The sequence below is a fragment of the Carettochelys insculpta genome, chromosome 5 (assembly GCF_033958435.1).
Source record: "Carettochelys insculpta isolate YL-2023 chromosome 5, ASM3395843v1, whole genome shotgun sequence".
Classification (NCBI taxonomy): Eukaryota; Metazoa; Chordata; order Testudines; family Carettochelyidae; genus Carettochelys; species Carettochelys insculpta.
In genome coordinates this window covers 89,485,997-89,502,672 of record NC_134141.1, presented here as the reverse complement: position 1 = coordinate 89,502,672, position 16,676 = coordinate 89,485,997, and the positions used below count along the sequence as shown (strand labels likewise).

At 40.1% G+C, this 16,676-nt stretch overlaps 1 protein-coding gene across 4 annotated transcripts in view; it reads left to right on the top strand.

Annotated features, from left to right (window-relative positions):
- Positions 1 to 16,676, top strand: part of MAST4 (microtubule associated serine/threonine kinase family member 4) — a 403,649-nt gene that overhangs the window by 347,097 nt on the left and 39,876 nt on the right. For all 4 annotated transcript variants that reach the window (XM_074995485.1, XM_074995487.1, XM_074995488.1 and 1 more), the window contains 2 exons: positions 2,109 to 2,194; positions 15,474 to 15,682. In XM_074995485.1, coding sequence (XP_074851586.1) covers positions 2,109 to 2,194; positions 15,474 to 15,682 — 295 coding nt within the window. The remainder of the gene's footprint in view (positions 1 to 2,108; positions 2,195 to 15,473; positions 15,683 to 16,676) is intronic.

Sequence of the window (16,676 nt, the reverse complement as noted above, 5' to 3'; positions counted from 1 at the left end):
GCATTTAAAAGCTGTTTTGCTACACCTTAAAGATGCATAGTGTGAAGATACCGTAACAGGACAGTGTGTAGTAGTGAGTAATATGCAATAATCCTTTGGAGCGATTAATTTAAATTCTATAAGGTAACATAAAAGTCAGAGGATATGACTGGAATTCCTGGTGTGCTTACAGGCAGAATTTGGCCTATTGTAATAAAAAAAAAATTGTAGAAAACATAGAGTTAGGATTGCAATGCAGCTTCATGGCAAAAAGCAGGCCAATACCTTTGGGCTGCATATATAATCAGGTTAATTCAGCAATAGTTAATTGACAAACTAAAGTATCGCTAGTGTGTAAAAGAAAACCCATAGGTCTCTGAGGCAAATACTTCCAGTACTCCCAGGAAAAGGCCTCAGAATGTGTCTGAGGTGTTATTCTAAGATCATTGCTGATTTGGTGGCAGGATGCTGTCTACAAAGGATTGAGGGGTTTTGAAACTGAGGTCACTATCTTTCTATACAGATTTGGTCCATCTGCTTCTGAAATATTGCATAGGTCTGGGCCTTAATTATGAGAAATAAACTAACAAACTGGACAGAAGTTAGAGGGGAGCAATAACAATTATTAGGAGCCTTGAGTTACTGAATTATGCAGAGAGACTAATGGTTAAATATGCATGGCTTGAATAAGCAATGAATAGGGGGTTATTAGTCTAGGTATCAGGCTACATACCAGGAGATGCTTCATGATAATGTATTGTATTGGTCTCTGGAATAATCACCAAGGAGACAAAGTGGAAACCATGTTGCTTAGCAAATGTAAAGCTAGACTGTCCAAAACACTCTTAAATGTGTAATTAGGAACAGTTTTGAAGTGTCAAGCAAGTGAACTGAATGACTTAATGAGTTTCACTTGCATCTTTGGATTATAGCATTCTTTTAGCACTTGCCTTCGTATACTGTATTGATATATAAATATACCCATTTGCACAGACTGGTTGTCTGGAAAAGAATTTTTTCCCCCCAGCCGCCTCCTGTCCTTTTCAAAATGCCCAGATTAAAACCAGTGTTGATTCCTCCCCTTTCATTGAGGGGTCAGGGAGGGAGATATCCTCAGAGATTCTGAAGACCTAAAAGTGGCAACTTGCCAGTAAAAGGCTACCAAATTGGGTCTTCCCACCAGGGGCAGGCTAAAATAATTGGATATTTGCCACTCATTTCCCCAGTGCCACTTTGTGTGGCAGAGGAGGAGGTGCTGTTTGAGAGTTCTAGGGAAATATTCTGAACTCTCTGGAGCTCTAAAACCTCCCTGCTATCTGGCATATCAGACCTTTTTGAGGGAAGAGTATAAGGGAGAATGTTCTCCACACAATCTTGTGATCCAGTTGAGTGGGTTCATTGGGGTTCAACATTTATATAAACTGGTCCTGCAGGAAATGAAAAAGGTGCTGAGCACCAATGACAAATCAAGTAGGAAGAGGATTTCTTTTGTGATACACACAGGAAAGTTTTCTATTATTAAGTATCTTTAAACTTAATTAAGGGGTAAGTTTTCCTGGGGGTACCTCATGCCTTTCCAGAGTGTTGATGTCAGCTATATTCCTCTGTCCTCCCTGCATACTATTCTGTTCATTTTCTACAGAACAGTCTGGGAACAAACACATAGGCACTCTAGGACATAATCTTAACATTTTTCTTTAAGGCAAAACTTGGGATTAGGTCAAGCAACAGAGTGAAGAAACTATCCACTCTCAAGCACTGCACTTTCTCCTCACAGATCACCCCAAACCTAACTTCAGCAGGTTCAGTGCCTTTGTGCATGATGAGATGGCTCAGTATTTTTGTAAATCTGGCCCCATATATGTCTGCCAGCCCACTCCTCCCACCCAACACACAGGTGAGTAGATAATAGAGGCAGAATAGCATATACTTTTCTGTTAGAAAGACAGTTTCAGTGACTTCTCTGGCCCCTGACCAGTTGAGCTGTGGCTGATTGATTGTTCAGAGCCATAAAAACACTCATCATGGTTTTGATGAGCATGTTACAGCCTGAGGACGGTAAAGAATGTTTTCTGTTTCATGTCTGTGGAGTTGTTAACTTTGTTCTCTCTTCCTTTTTTGCTTAAAAGAACTCTAACAAATCAGTGAAGCTCAGGAGGAAACCTCGTGAAAGTGATTTTGAAACAATTAAACTGATTAGTAATGGAGCTTATGGGTGAGTAATCCATGAGTGTAACAGCTCTTTTTTGAATTTTGTTTTTGCATAATTTTCCATTATTTCTTACTCTAAACAGTGGAGGGGGGGTGCGCGCGTGTGCGCACGCACACGCTCACACTCACACACACACACACATACATACATATCCGGGTTCTTTTTCTAGTTCTTTTTTGATACCCAATACATTTCCCATATTATTATTTATGGTTGTGATTAGTCAAGAAACAATTGAGCCTTCTGCAAACTGGTGCTAATCCTTAACAAAATCCCGTGTTGCCAGCATGCCTGCAGCATCATGAATTAAAATAATGTTTATTCTCGTTGAAAAAGACAACTTTACTATAGTCTGCATGAAGCTAAAGAAGAAATGATAAAATGAATTTATTCCTTGATGAAAACTTTAAGAAGTCTTAGCTTAATATTGAAACCAGATTTTTTTTCAAATTCTCTTCAAATGGGGTATAATTAAATCTGTAAGGAGTACACGCCTAAAAATTAGTTGTCCTGCCCTAAAAACATAAATTAAAGAAAACAGACAATGTTTTACATGAATATGCACAATACTTTTTACTAATTGAAAATTCATTAATACCTGTCTGTTTAAACAAAAGATGCATGAATGATGTCACACACAGAACTCCATTGGCAGTTTGTGAGCTCAGGAGCCTGGTTTACGTGGATAAAAATGGAGACCACTCATTTTTCGTTTGGAAATGCAGCACACAAAGATTGCATATTCCAGCATGTAATGCTCTATCGTGGCAATGCTACGCTGCTCAGATCAAGATCAGATATAGTATGCTATGCCCTGTGGTCTTTTTGGGCTCCACCTCTGTGCAGGAAAGGATTAAGGGAGGTCCACAGATCCAAATTCCTGTGCTAGGAGAGGCTCAAAAAATGGACTCAAACAATCCTGAGTCTACCCTATGGTGGTTGAGGATCTCATTCCCCGAGAAAGATAAGCTCTGCTACGGGATGAAAACATGCTACTTGATCCTGACTTTGTCATGCTGATTCTAGCCCTTTTTGCTCTCAGCCAGAATGTGGCAGCTGCATTATAGTACTGACTGCTCACTGCAGCATTCCTGACTGTAAAAGAGAAAGCAGCTACAGTCTACTTTCCCATCCAGTACAATGGAATCTCATGCTCCTTTTAATGTCCAGAGGCTTTTGAGGTCATAGCTAATACCCCGCTGTTAGTCATTTCTTGGTTGTGACCCATTGATCAAGGGAATAGGAGTATTTCAGGCTGCACCTACTCCACCCTGCGTGCCAGTGACAGTCAGTTATTACCAGGCATGCAGGGGCTACGGTCTGTGCCCAGACTTGCTTGAATGTTTCGGCAAAATGCCTGAAGAAAAAATAGCAAAGCCAAACACAACTTTTGTTATACAATCTGACACTAATCATCCCTACAAAGACTCTTGTAGGCACCTCATCACCATATATTCCATTCTCACAGATGCCCCTGTACTTCAAAAATGTCCTTTTCTGAGCATCAGGTAGCAGCTACTGCTGCCAGCCCTGCTTCAATGGTGCATGCATCTTCCTTCTCTTCCCTCTCCTGACAGCTGCTGCAGTCTTTCTTGTTGTCCCCAACTTTCCCAGTAGAGGAGGGAGAGGATAAGGAAGACACCAAGTTAGCAACAGGTGCAAGTTCAAACTGAATCTTAACCATTGAACCCACCAAGCCTTGGAAGGATTTCTGGTGGGGAAAGGAAAAAAGGAGATGGAGCCAGGAACCCTGAGACTCCAGATGAAGGATGAAATGTTAAGCAGGTTCATCTATGCCTCAGCTTCTTACTTTCTAAGAGTCTCAACCACTCGTAGAGCAACATAGTGCAAAGAGTCAATTCTAGTCCAGAGGTGAAAAAGTTTCATAAATTTATAGAGCCAGAAGGGATACTTACAATCATCTATGAAAACAAAAAAGCAGTCCAGTTGCACTTTAAAGACTAACCAAATAATTTATTAGGTGAGCTTTTGTGGGACAGACCCACATCTTCAGATCATAGCCGTACCAGAACAGACTCAATATTTAAGGCACAGAGAACGAAAAACAGTAATCAAGGTTGACAAATCAGAAAAATATTATCAAGGTGAGCAAATCAGAGAGTAGAGGGGCAGAAGGTGGGGGTAGGGGAGTGTCATGTTCCTCAACTAACATCATATATGCCCTCATGTGCCAACAATGCCCAGATGCTTTTTATATTGGACAGACTTCAAATTCTCTTAGACATAGAATTAATGGGCACAAAACAGACAGACATAAAAACACTCCTGATCCACAAACCCGTTAGCCAACACTTTAATGGAGTGGGCCATTCTGTTAATGACCTGAAGGTTTGCATCTTACTGAAGAGGAATTTTCACAACAGATTGGAAAGAGAGACTGCTGAACTCTTTTATATTCCAATTTGACACATTAACATGTGGTTTGAACCGGGATGGGAATTTTGTAGATCATTATAGGGGCTCTTTTGCATACTTGGCTTCATCTAATTCTTGACTCCCACCCCCACCTCACTTCTGCCCCTCTACTCTCTGATTTGCTCACCTTGATGATATTTTTCTGATTTGTCAACCTTGATTACTATTTTTGGTTCTCTGTGCCTTAAATATTGAGTCTGTTCTGGTCTGGCTATGGTCTGAAGAAGTGGGTCTGTCCCATGAAAGCTCATCACCTAATTATTTTGTTAGTCTTTCAAGTGCTACTGGACTGCTTTTTTCTTTTCATAGTATATAGACTAGCAGGGCTTTCTCTCTGTTATTTACAATCCTCTAATTTGGGCTCCTGCATAAGACAAGCTGAATTTCACCCAGTGATTTGAAGTAAACACAACAACTTGTTGGTTCAAATGAATTCAGGCTAAAATGTGTGAAATCTTTGGGATTCATGGATGTTTTCATAAACTACAGGCTGAACCTCTCTTGTCTGCACACTCTCTGGTCTAACAACGTTCATGGTCTGATGTGATTTTAGTTAGCCAGATGTTGACTTGACGTGGGTGTGGCCATGTTTCTTGCAGCCCCGTAAGATTTGTTTATAGCCCCTAGTCCTGGCTCCATGTTCTGTTCTGTTCTGTTGTTTAACTCTAGTATGCCCCTAAGTGTCTTCTACGAGCCTAGTAAGCAGTGTAAGTGCTAGTAATGCTGCTCGACAATACTGACCTCTGGTGGTCTAGCAAATTCTCTGGTTTGGCACCAGTCGGATCCTGAAGGTGCTGGACTAGAGAGGTTCAACCTGTAGTGACTGTCAAAATTTCTTGAGTTGTATACAATGGAACCCCACACAGACTTTCATAGGAGTTGAGGAAAACTGAGTATTGTGTTCTGTGCTGTTGTATGTGGTGGTGTGTGAGAACCAATATAAGAGTAGTGATGGTGAAATGTACAACCCCACACACTGGTGAGGGGGGCCTCAAGCAGCTATTTTGGGCCAGACCTGTAAAGCATTCATGACTTAGAAGAAGAACTCTCTGAAGGGAACAGAGCAGCTCAGTAGGAAAAAGCACTGCAAGAAGACCTGCTTCTTGGTCTTTGGTTATAGAGACTTTACTGGACCCCTTGGGGGGGCTCATGATACTCAGAAGGTCTGAGACTTTACCTAAGGTTAAAGGTTATTGTATATTGTTTTTTATGATGGAAAAGCAGCAACTGGTAAGGAAGTACGCCAGAGTGGCAGCGGTATGTAACACTGTCAGGCACAGAGCTTAGCTGCCTACCATCGGGCCCCAGAACAGAACCTCATGGAGGGAGCAGGCCTGTGTTCTCTGACATCCTTAAAGGAGCACAGGAAGGCATGACGTAACTGGAGGACTGAGTCATGAGAGTTGGGCAAACAACTGTAAGGTTGGGGAGCTGTTACCAAGGGAAGCTCCACGGACATGATTGCTACACCTGACTCTACCACGAGGAAGCATTCATCACTGGTAGAGAAGATGGGCATCTCTTCCCTTCTAGATGAAAGTCACGTGGTCAGACAAATATCAATGGGATGTTGAAAAAATTCACTTAAGAAGCTATTAAAAGAGGTGATGGGCAGTCAGCAGTAGCAGGCAATGCAGCAGCAGAAACTGCTCCAGTGATTGCTGTGGTTGGGGGGGAGGCAGTCCAGGAAATACAAAAGCAATAGCTTGTAATAGAAGGGCCTGCATAGCCTCAGGAGCAACAACAGGGCCTGTTTCAACAGGTGTTGATGTAGTGTAATCTTTGGGGACCACAGTAGATCCCCCACACACAATCCCCAGCCCTTGTGATACCACTGAAGCTCTCAAAGGTGAGACCAGAAGATGACACAGAGGCATTTCTGGTTATGTTTGAATAGGTAGCGGTAGCAGCACAGCGGCCTTACCAAAAGTGTAAGGACTGAAAAGAGAGGAGTAGAAAGAGGAAGGAAATATCAGAGCTTAGAGCAGAAGGCATGGCCCTATGACTCAAAAGTGGGAGACCATGGAGGAGGAAGGCTGGCCCTCAGGCTCATTGGAAGGAGATAGAAGAGGAGAAAGAGCTGTCAGGTCTTTGGCAGGAAGTGGAGGAAGGATGAATGCCATTGCTTGCTTTGTATGTGCCCCATACATGGGGTTTGGGGAGAGAAAAAAATGATGTGGTACATAAATATCTATACTTAGTGAATGCAAATTAAAGTTCAGTAAAGTTGAAAAATTAAGAATCAGGTAGGAAGTACTGATAAGTTTATGGGCAAGGAGGGTTTGGTTTCTTGGGGGGAGGAGTGGGGGGAGAGGAATTTTTGGACTGTGTCCAAGCTCTACTTAATCCACTTTTAGCTCAGTATTAAGTACAAAGATAACAGTGGACTTATTTTAACCCCCCTTTGCTTTAAAATGTGAAACATTAGAAGTAGGAGAGGAAATTGAGAACCTTTTAGATTTATTAAAATCTTTTTTTCTGTACATGCATAACCATACAATATTATCAAAATGCTTTTTTTTAATTATAAATAGGGTGTGTGTTTTTAAATAAAAAGCCAAAACACCTAACCTTAATGGAAGTGGAGGGGATAACATTTTGGTAAACAGATCTGTGGGTAAACTTCCAAAGTGCTAAATGTTTATTTTCAGTATGAGGTCAGTACTTTGAAATAGCTTAAGTCCTGTCAGCTTTCAGTAGGTCACTTTTGAAAATTGGACGTAGACTTCAAAGTCATGTTTAGTATCATTTTCATAAGCACCTATGTGGTTCGATTTCCACGCCATTTTTACAAGGTAGGAAGTAGATTAATTTGCTGTGACATTTTTCAAGCACATAGTGTAATTCATTGGTTTGGCAGCATGTGATTGGTTGATTTACTCTTAATTTAAGATCAGCACATTGAAAGGGTAACAGCATACATACCTGAATTCCTTTTATCATGTCTAAGAAATGGAATATAATTAAGCAATAATGTTGTATCTGTATAGAAAGCAATAACCTTCTTCATGAGCATTTATTACAGTTTATTACACATATAAACAGCTGAAATTAACATTATTGTTAGTATGCTACATAGATTTTTTTCTCTTCCAATGTTTTTCCACTTCATTAACTTTCTGAAGTAATCTAAATATGCGTGCATTCTTCCTGTGCTTCACTGATTTATTCCCAGGAACATGTCACTAGCTGAATTTTGAGATGTGGCTTGTTAATACTTGATTATGTTGTTGTAACATTCTATTTCCTTCAGGGATATAGTGAAAGAATTCCTTCTGAACCAAATGAGGTGAAAATGTTATCCAAAGCAGTGTGTGTGTGTGTTTTTGTTTTGCTATGGCAGTTCCTGCCTTCGTTAGTGAAGTGAAAGGCTTTTGATGATTTGACAGATTAATTGTTGTTCTTGGCATATTGTAGCAGAGATTTGTCAGGTATGTTAAACTTCATGAGTTTAAATTTGAGACATTGTGGCTATTTGAAAGTTTGAGTGAGTCTTAGCAGTTCTCCTCTTTGTAACAGGTTGAGTAAACTCATTTGTAGTGTAATTAAATGACTGTATAGTGGATGAAGGTATATTGGGCTTTTGGGAATGGTTGGGAATATACAAGAAGTTAAACAAGCTGTGGATCGGTAAACATGTAGGATGCAGGCCAAATCATTAATGGTTTTGCAAGCTGTCTCCAACTTTCTCACCCAGCCAAAAGGTTTTTCTTTAATGCACCTCAAAATTTTAATTTTCATTATAGTTCAAGCAGATATATTCTCCATATTCTTTTAAAATTCAAATGGTGACAGGTAGAAACTCATTGATCCATTTACCATAGCTGCCATCACCATGCCTACACAGATAAACTCAATCAGTTACATCTTAGTTTTATGGTGGGGGGGCAATGGCAGCGGTGGCGAACTCCCCATTTAAATTTGTTAGACAGTTGATTTAGTTTTACATAATAGTGCCTCCTTTATGCAATGATGTGGTGCCAATTACTTAGCTGTCCAGAATATTTTGAGTTGGAAAATGGTGGTGAATTGAATACTTAGGTTGGGTACATGGGACAAACTGGCAGACTGTGTTTCATCCCACATTCGTGTCCAATCCATGTAGCGTAAAAAGGCCTAATATTGCTATTGGCTAATCCAATAATTTATTTTGAATAAATGGTAAATTCTAGTATTTTTAGTGCTAAAGGTCCTATAGTCTGACTATAGTGGAGTCATAACAAAAGGATGGCCATCTGGGGATTTGAATGTTTGTTCCCTTTAGATGCTCAGGATGAATATCCCTTAATAAGATGAGTAACGTTAGTTAAGTGTCTTGCTTCTCTCTAGTACATTGAGATACATAGAGGAGAATGAGCTCCCTCCAATAGTACCAGCTTAATGGAGTTAGTTCAAGTAGTAGAGGCAGATATTTTTGGTGCCGAAGGTCCCATTTTCATTTGCTGCTGACTGTAGGGTGCATTACAAAAGTGCTGGAAAACAGATTCTCAGTGAGTGTTCCAGTTGCTCTCAGCATTTGTTGCATATTTGGAATGCAACAAATTGGAACGTTCACTGGGATGATTTTTTGTATATGAAATCTGGGAGTAGCTTTATTGTTTGTCACTGACATTTCCAGGCAGTGTTAAAGATGGGAAAGACACTTTGGCTGAGGGCACGTCTACAGTTGACATGCTACAGCCTCACTGGTGAAACTGTGTCATTGTAGCATGCCTATAGAGACTCTCTCTGCTGACAGGAAGGTGCACTCCTAGTGGCATAATTAGCTGCCACATAGTGCCATTGTGGACAGACTTAGGTCACTATAACGTGCATAGCTCATTGGGGGGGTGTCTTTCACACCTCTGGGTGATGTGAATTAGATCAACTTAAGCAGTAATATAGACCTCCGCTAAGATATAGAACAATGCTTTTCTCAGCTTAAATACAAAAATCTGCTGTAAGTACTCCAAAAAACCTGTGAGTAGTAGCAAGAAGAAAACAAAATTAATTGTGTTTTATCAGCTGCGTAGTTGATCACTTAATGTTTGTGCATCAACTAGCTGGAAGATGCTGGAATATCACTACTTCTGATCTTAAATTATTACCTGTATGCTGATCACATTGACAAACCATCAATTACAGTTGCCTGGATGGTTTCCCTGCCTCACAGACAACAAAGCCTCAATTCTGGGGTGACGTACAGCACACAAATATCTTGTGAGGAAACTGTACTTGAAAATGCAGCAGCTAGAACTTGCTATAACTTTCAAGCCACAAATATAGTAAGGTACACTTTTACCTTAAGGAGTTCAAGGTTCTTTGATAAATTAGAGAACCAGGTCAAAGCGATTATTTCAGCTTCTCTAGGCTCAAGCATCAAATTTAGACCAATTTACAAAACATTTCTAGTGTGACCGAGATTGTGGAATTTGTAATATAGACTTGAACCTGGGTTATTTAAGGGATACCACATGCTCTTCCTCCTGTGGAAGATTTTGAGGCTGCCTTGTTTGGGAAAAATTTTCCACAATTAACATCTTCATTTGACCAAGTAAACCTTTGAGACTTTGTTTTTTAAATCTCCTTGGTCTGTGGGAGTGTATTATCCTCTTTATCTAACCTAGCCAAATCAGATGCCAGTTTTTTACACAGGCAATATTTTCAGGCAATGATGACAGAATTATTGAAGTAATTAGTATTATAGCTGAAATGAGGAAATATTTGAAAGATTCCTATGTCATTGAGAAGACTTTTTTGAGGGGTAAACTTTGCTCGTTATAATTAAATATGACATCAGGAAAATATAGGATATTCACGTAAAGCTTTTGCACTAAATATAAAAACAACAAGAAGTCCTGTGGCACCTTATAGACTAACAGATATTTTGGAGCATAAGTTTTCATGGGCAAAGACCCACTTCATCAGGCGGAGCAGGTCTTTGCCCATGAAAGCTTATGCTCCAAAATATGTTAGTCTATAAAGTGCCACAGGACTTCTTGTTGTTTTTGAAGATACAGACTAACATGGCTACTCCTCTGATACTTGTCACTAAATATAAGCGCTTTTCTGAAGACTGAGACAACTTCTTCAAACAAGATCCAGCAGCCATGTCAAAAAAGTATAGCTAGAAGGGAAGTTTAAAACCCCAAACTCACAGTTTTGAGAAAATAGAGGATTGGAGTAATGTCATTCAGAAGGCGGACACTTAAGCTATGTCTGCATGGTAGAGCTATTTCAGGATGCCTCGATTTCCCAAAATAGCTACTCCATGTCTTTGAAATGCACCTGTTATTTTGAAATGTTTTTTGAAATAACCGGTGCACTATTTAGCATCCCTGTGCTCCTTGTAACAGGATGCGTAAGCGATGCTTTGAAATAGCATGTTATTTTGACATTTGGCTTTGCTTAAACACCAAATGCCAAAACAGCCTATTTTGAAATAAACTCAAAATAAGAGATGCAATTTGTGTAGTGCAAATTGGCTTATTTCGAGATTAGGGTGCCATGTAGACACAGCCTTAGATGGCTTCACTGGTATAGATGACCACGCACTGTGATCTGATGCAAGGAGATTGACAGGGTAACCTTGCAGAACCCACAAAAGATAGAGTTGTTGCTGCCGTTGTTGCATTCGAGGGAATCCTAGACACAACTGCAGTTGCTCTTAATATTTGTCACTGCCACAGAGTTATCTTAAAATATTCAGAATTAAGTACTGAATATCATGAGCTGAGAAATTAGTGGCCATTAACAAAGGAAATGGAGTGAATCAAAACTGCTTCAGCAAATGAGATCAGCAGCGATCTCCATCAACATTCTGTTATTCATAAAAATATATCATTACCACATTAAAAGCCGACAAAGGAAAACCCACTTTGGAACCAGAATTCTGGATTGTCCAGCTAAATGAGACAAAATACTAGATGAATCTTACTTAGTGAAAGGAAAAACGAGTGCAGGGTGACAACAGATGCCCCAAAAAGTCTCCTAAACGTAGTCTAGATGAAAAAGTATTTACTCACTGTGCAGTTGTGCCCACATACTCAGTTTTTGGGCATTGAGGAAAATTTTAGTTTCCAGACAGTAAGCAAGGCTAGATACAATTCCTGGGAAGTAATAGATCAGAACTTCCAGAATCTTAGGAAAAAATAGTTTGCTTAAGGAAGAAGTGAGTGGTTTGCTGATTTTGTTGCCAGTAAAGCTTATCACGAGGGATTCGTGAGTGAGGAAGATGTCCAGAATGTGAGCTCTCTTGTACACCATGTGGTCTCTGAGTGATCTTGTATTCCCTTTAGTAGTTTTCCCGTGTTTTACTGAGTATTAATTTGAGGGACTTTGGGGATTAAATATGCCTCCCATTTTACACATTATCGTGATCTGTAACCAGGGTTTTGAACAAAATATGGAAAAGTACTTAACGTGATTTGTGTTGCTGTGGAGTAAAACTAAAAGTTGTAAATGTAGTCTCTGTAAAAGAAATCTGATATCTGGGAAGATTAGTATCAAGTGAAGTGCATTACACTGACCTTTTAAATATGGCCAGCACACAAAATTGGAAGCAAAAGCATTAAAAATAGCTCAGTTAATTATAAAAGCAAAGGGATTTCCTATGATAGTGTTAGGGATTCAGGAGGGGCTGTTCACAAGTTACTAAATCTGTATGAACTTCCCAAAATAATAATAAACAAGGAAAGAGCTGGAAGAGAAGGCCAACTGTCTTATCAAAGTCAACTGGGCAGATCTCCACTAGGAGGCTGAAAGCCAGTTTTGTTCTCCACTCTCTTTGCCAGTCCCCTCCCATGTGATGACCTATCCTAAGCTCGATCAGCTGTTCATTTTGCACAGACACACTTCAGCCAATATGCTGGGGACAGTATTGTTTCAGCTGCAGGACAGAACGTTTCAAGAAATAACCTTTGGGTCAGAAGCACCTATCTTTCTGCAATGAAGTTGTGATACATTCAGCTTCTCAGTCAAGTGTCTGTGACTGAATCATCTTCCCAGTCCTCCCTTGCATTCAGAGTGTGACGTATACAAAGATTTGGAAAGCGGCTAACCTAAAACATAAGCACCTGCTTACCTGATTATTTGAGTTATATGGCAATTCACATTACTCAATTTTTTTTGAAAGTACAACTTTTTTGCCTTTTTATTTAACCCTCGTTGTCAGGGAGGTCTTGTTTTCAACAACCGTTTCTGTGACCATTCAGCCCATTTAACTACCAACTTTTACCTCAGTGGTATGTGAAAGCACTCTCAAAATTCAGCCCTTTAATCTCAATATCTGTGGTTTAGGATTGTTTCAGGTATGGTCAGGATATTGTCAGGTTGGGGGAGTGGGGGAGTTTTTTAAAATGGCACATTTACCATAAATCCAATGTAGTCTAAGAGGACAAAAAGGAAATCTACCACATGAATGTATCTGGAGCCACTTCCTTCATTTCAGCAAGCACAAATATGTCATAGGTAATTCCACAAGGCACTTTATTTAAAAAAAAACTTATGTTTGCCTGTGTCTCTAACCATGTTGACACAGGGCATAACTTCAGATACAAGTTCAAACAACAAAAGGATGAGGGCTCAAAAATAAAGAATTCCACTTCTGCAAGTTGAATTATGCTCCTATGGCACTAGCATGAAACTCAGAATGCTCTGTTCCTGATTGCCTGAGTTAATATGACAATCTGAAATCACACTGAATTGCCTAGAGACTGGTGGCAAGAGTTTATTTTTCTTTGTCAGGCAAATGGAAACTTGAAGTGCTATACAACATAAAACAGTTTGTGTTTATAGAAATTACTGACTCCTGCTCCCTGTTCAGTGTGATACTGCTTGAAGAGAACTTGACAATTACTTTGTGAAGAAATTTAGTTTCCTAAACCGTGGGTGCCCAGCTGTGATGGTAAGGGATGAGGTGGTGACATAAGGCAATGCAATTTTAATATTAATAATCTGATGGTAATGGTGGTAATTTGATGGGTGGGTCAGGTAAGTTTGATCTTACTAGTTCCTGTGATGATGTCTTTATATTTGGTATTACTAGCTGTGCAGCTCAATAGGTTATGCAGAAGGAACCATTTTTATTAAGGATCAGTGCTAATAGCCACCAATTAATGTCTGTTACTACATCACCAAGAGCTCATCTTGCCAGGCCTGGCTGAAGGACAGCTTTTGGAGTCCATCAGCAGTGCCTCTTCTCCTCTTCCCCCATGGTGTATTCCCATGGTGTATTGACATAAGCGTTCCTTGAAAAGTCAAGGTTTTGGACAGGTGAAAGTGTCACTTTCTCTAATGAAGATGTCAGAAAAGTAACAAGAATAAGAGAGGTGAAGTCAGAAACAGAGGGAAGGACAAAGAGGAGGAGGACAGAAAGAGAACAAAGGGGAAAAGAAGGAGGTTAGAAAACCAATGCAATGTCGGGGGCAGAGGAAAGTAGTTAACAGGGAGGAGTGGGAAGAGATGGCAGAAGAAAATAAGAAGCCAACAGGGAGGAGAACTGAACTGGTCTGTGGAGTTGAGTAACTCTGCTTGCATGCCAAAGGAGCATGTCTCTGTAGAAGGCACAAAGGGTGGGGTTTGACTCGATTTATGCCCGAGGTGTTTTCTACTTAGTCATTATGATATAGTATCTTTCAGCTGCCCTACCCTTGATTAGGGACTGTACTTTTCAGAGACAATGAAAGGATTAATGACACTCTGCTCAATCAGAGAAAACACTCACCAGGAACACCATGCCACAAAAGAAATGAGAAATAACTTTGGCCGTTCGGACGGGTTTATAAATTTCGCTAGTGTGAGGCTAGAGTACTCTTTGTCAAAGATAGTGAGATGAAAAAGTCAATGTTAAGCTGCCTTTTTTATTTAAATAACTGTATGCATCTATAAGTGGGCCGGGGGCGGGCACAAATTGAATAAGAAACCACGCAATCAATTTCCTTTCTCTCTGCTTTCTCCATCTCATCCTTTTTTCCACCATACCCCCTAATTGCTGTGTTGATTATGTACTAAAAATGCCCTAAGTAATAAATATTGCAAAACTGAGGTAAACTCATGCAATGTAAACATTTTTTCACGGTTGCCTCCAGGGATTTTTAGGAAATGTGGTAATTTACATCCGGTGTCTATGCTCTGATGCAGGGATTGTGGGGTGTGTGCTCTCTTTTGTCAGATCCTGGAAGCAACCAGGGCTGGTCTGATGCAGTTTGGCTTTCACTCCATCCCCCCCAAAATCCAGCTCAGATGACCAGAATTCCAGTTAGTGCTACCCCACTGGAATTCCTACACATTTGGGTCAAGGCTTAATCCTACATTAATAGGAAAGCTAACACTGTGATCCATTTTGATGGGATCAGCCTCTGCTGATCTGCCCTTGGTAATGGTAAATGCTGATGTCAGGGATAGGGTGATGGTAACAGATGAGGCACTTCACACTTGGCAAAGAGGGAGCCACCCCATTGAGGAGTTTTTGCCCCTCTGGGTATTTCATATAAGCAACCTCAAGAGAAGTATGACTTATTTGAAAAATCCCCTGAAACGGAGGCTGACTCACAGTTATGACATCCTCTTACACAGTAAGCCCTTGTCAGAATGATTTATAATATTGGCCATAATTGTGTTTTCTGTATAAATTCTTTGCAGGTGGAAGTACCCAGAATCCATTTGAACTGAGCATTTGCATGCTTTATTTAGATTTTTTTTAAATGGTGTGTAATTGATTTATCAATTGAGACTGCATCTTGGTTGTGAAACAATACATGCAGCCTTTGGGAGCTCAAATTTCAAAACCTGGTTACTAGCGTGTTTGTTGTATACTGTATATATCTGCCACTGATCACTTTTTCCCGTCCTGTTTGGGATGTTTCAGTGCCGTTTATTTTGTGCGTCATAAAGAAACCAGACAAAGATTTGCCATGAAGAAAATTAACAAACAGAATCTCGTCCTCCGAAACCAGATTCAGCAGGCCTTTGTTGAGCGCGATATCCTGACGTTTGCAGAAAATCCATTTGTTGTCAGCATGTACTGCTCCTTTGAAACTAGGCGTCATTTATGTATGGTCATGGAGTATGTGGAAGGTAAAATATTTGTTTCCTTTATAGTGGAAAGAACAGTGTGTTTTAGCATCAGAAAAGGAAAATCAACCCACACAATGTATACACTGGAAAAATCTCCCATAGCTATGTACCCCTATGGTCTAAATCCACCAGTGAGTTAACTTAATTCCCATTCATTTTCTTTTGATGATTGCCTGTAAAATACTCATGTTGCAGTTCTAAAGATAAATAGTGCCCTTTGAATGAGTTTGTTATAATTTGTAAACCTAATTGTCCTGTAATAAAATAAATAAAATTAAGAATGTTTCTTATGCGTTTGAAATGTTCACCATGAAAATATTAATATCTCAGAAAGCTACTTATGTAATAAGCTTGAAACATGAAACAAACAGTTTCTAGGGCCACTGATATTGAAAGGGAGGAAGTTAAGTTGTTAATCTGGATTGTGAAAGAGACATCCTGTGTGATTTTTGGTTGGTTGGTCTGGATGTAATTTCACCATCTGTAAAATGGGCATAAAAGCACTTCTCTGTTTCAGAGGCCTATAATACATGAAAGAATAATAGGCATGTGGATTCTGCATTGAAGTGGCCATATAAATATTGTATTGTTAGTAAATAGACTCTGGGTTTTTCTAGACTTAAATGCAACCCTTAGTGAATATGCCGCTTACGCCAATGAGAGAGCTTCTTTTGTTTGCAATTTCTTCATCTTCCTGAGAAGCAGCAGCTATGTCATTGGGAGAAGCACTCTCGTTGAACTAGCGCTGTCTATTCTGGGTGTTAGGTTAGTATAACTACAGTAAACCCTCCAGTTGCACTTAAATCTCATTAACACGAGTTAAGTGCAACTCAAAATCCCACTCCCCCAACTCCTGGCTCATCCCTCCCCACAGTCCCTGGTTTAATCTCTCACAGCCTGGCTCTGACTCAACACCCTCTCCCTGGTTCATACCCTCCCCGGCGGCTCAGCTCACCACTCCTGCATGGGGCTCTGGCTCAGCCTCCCACAGCTC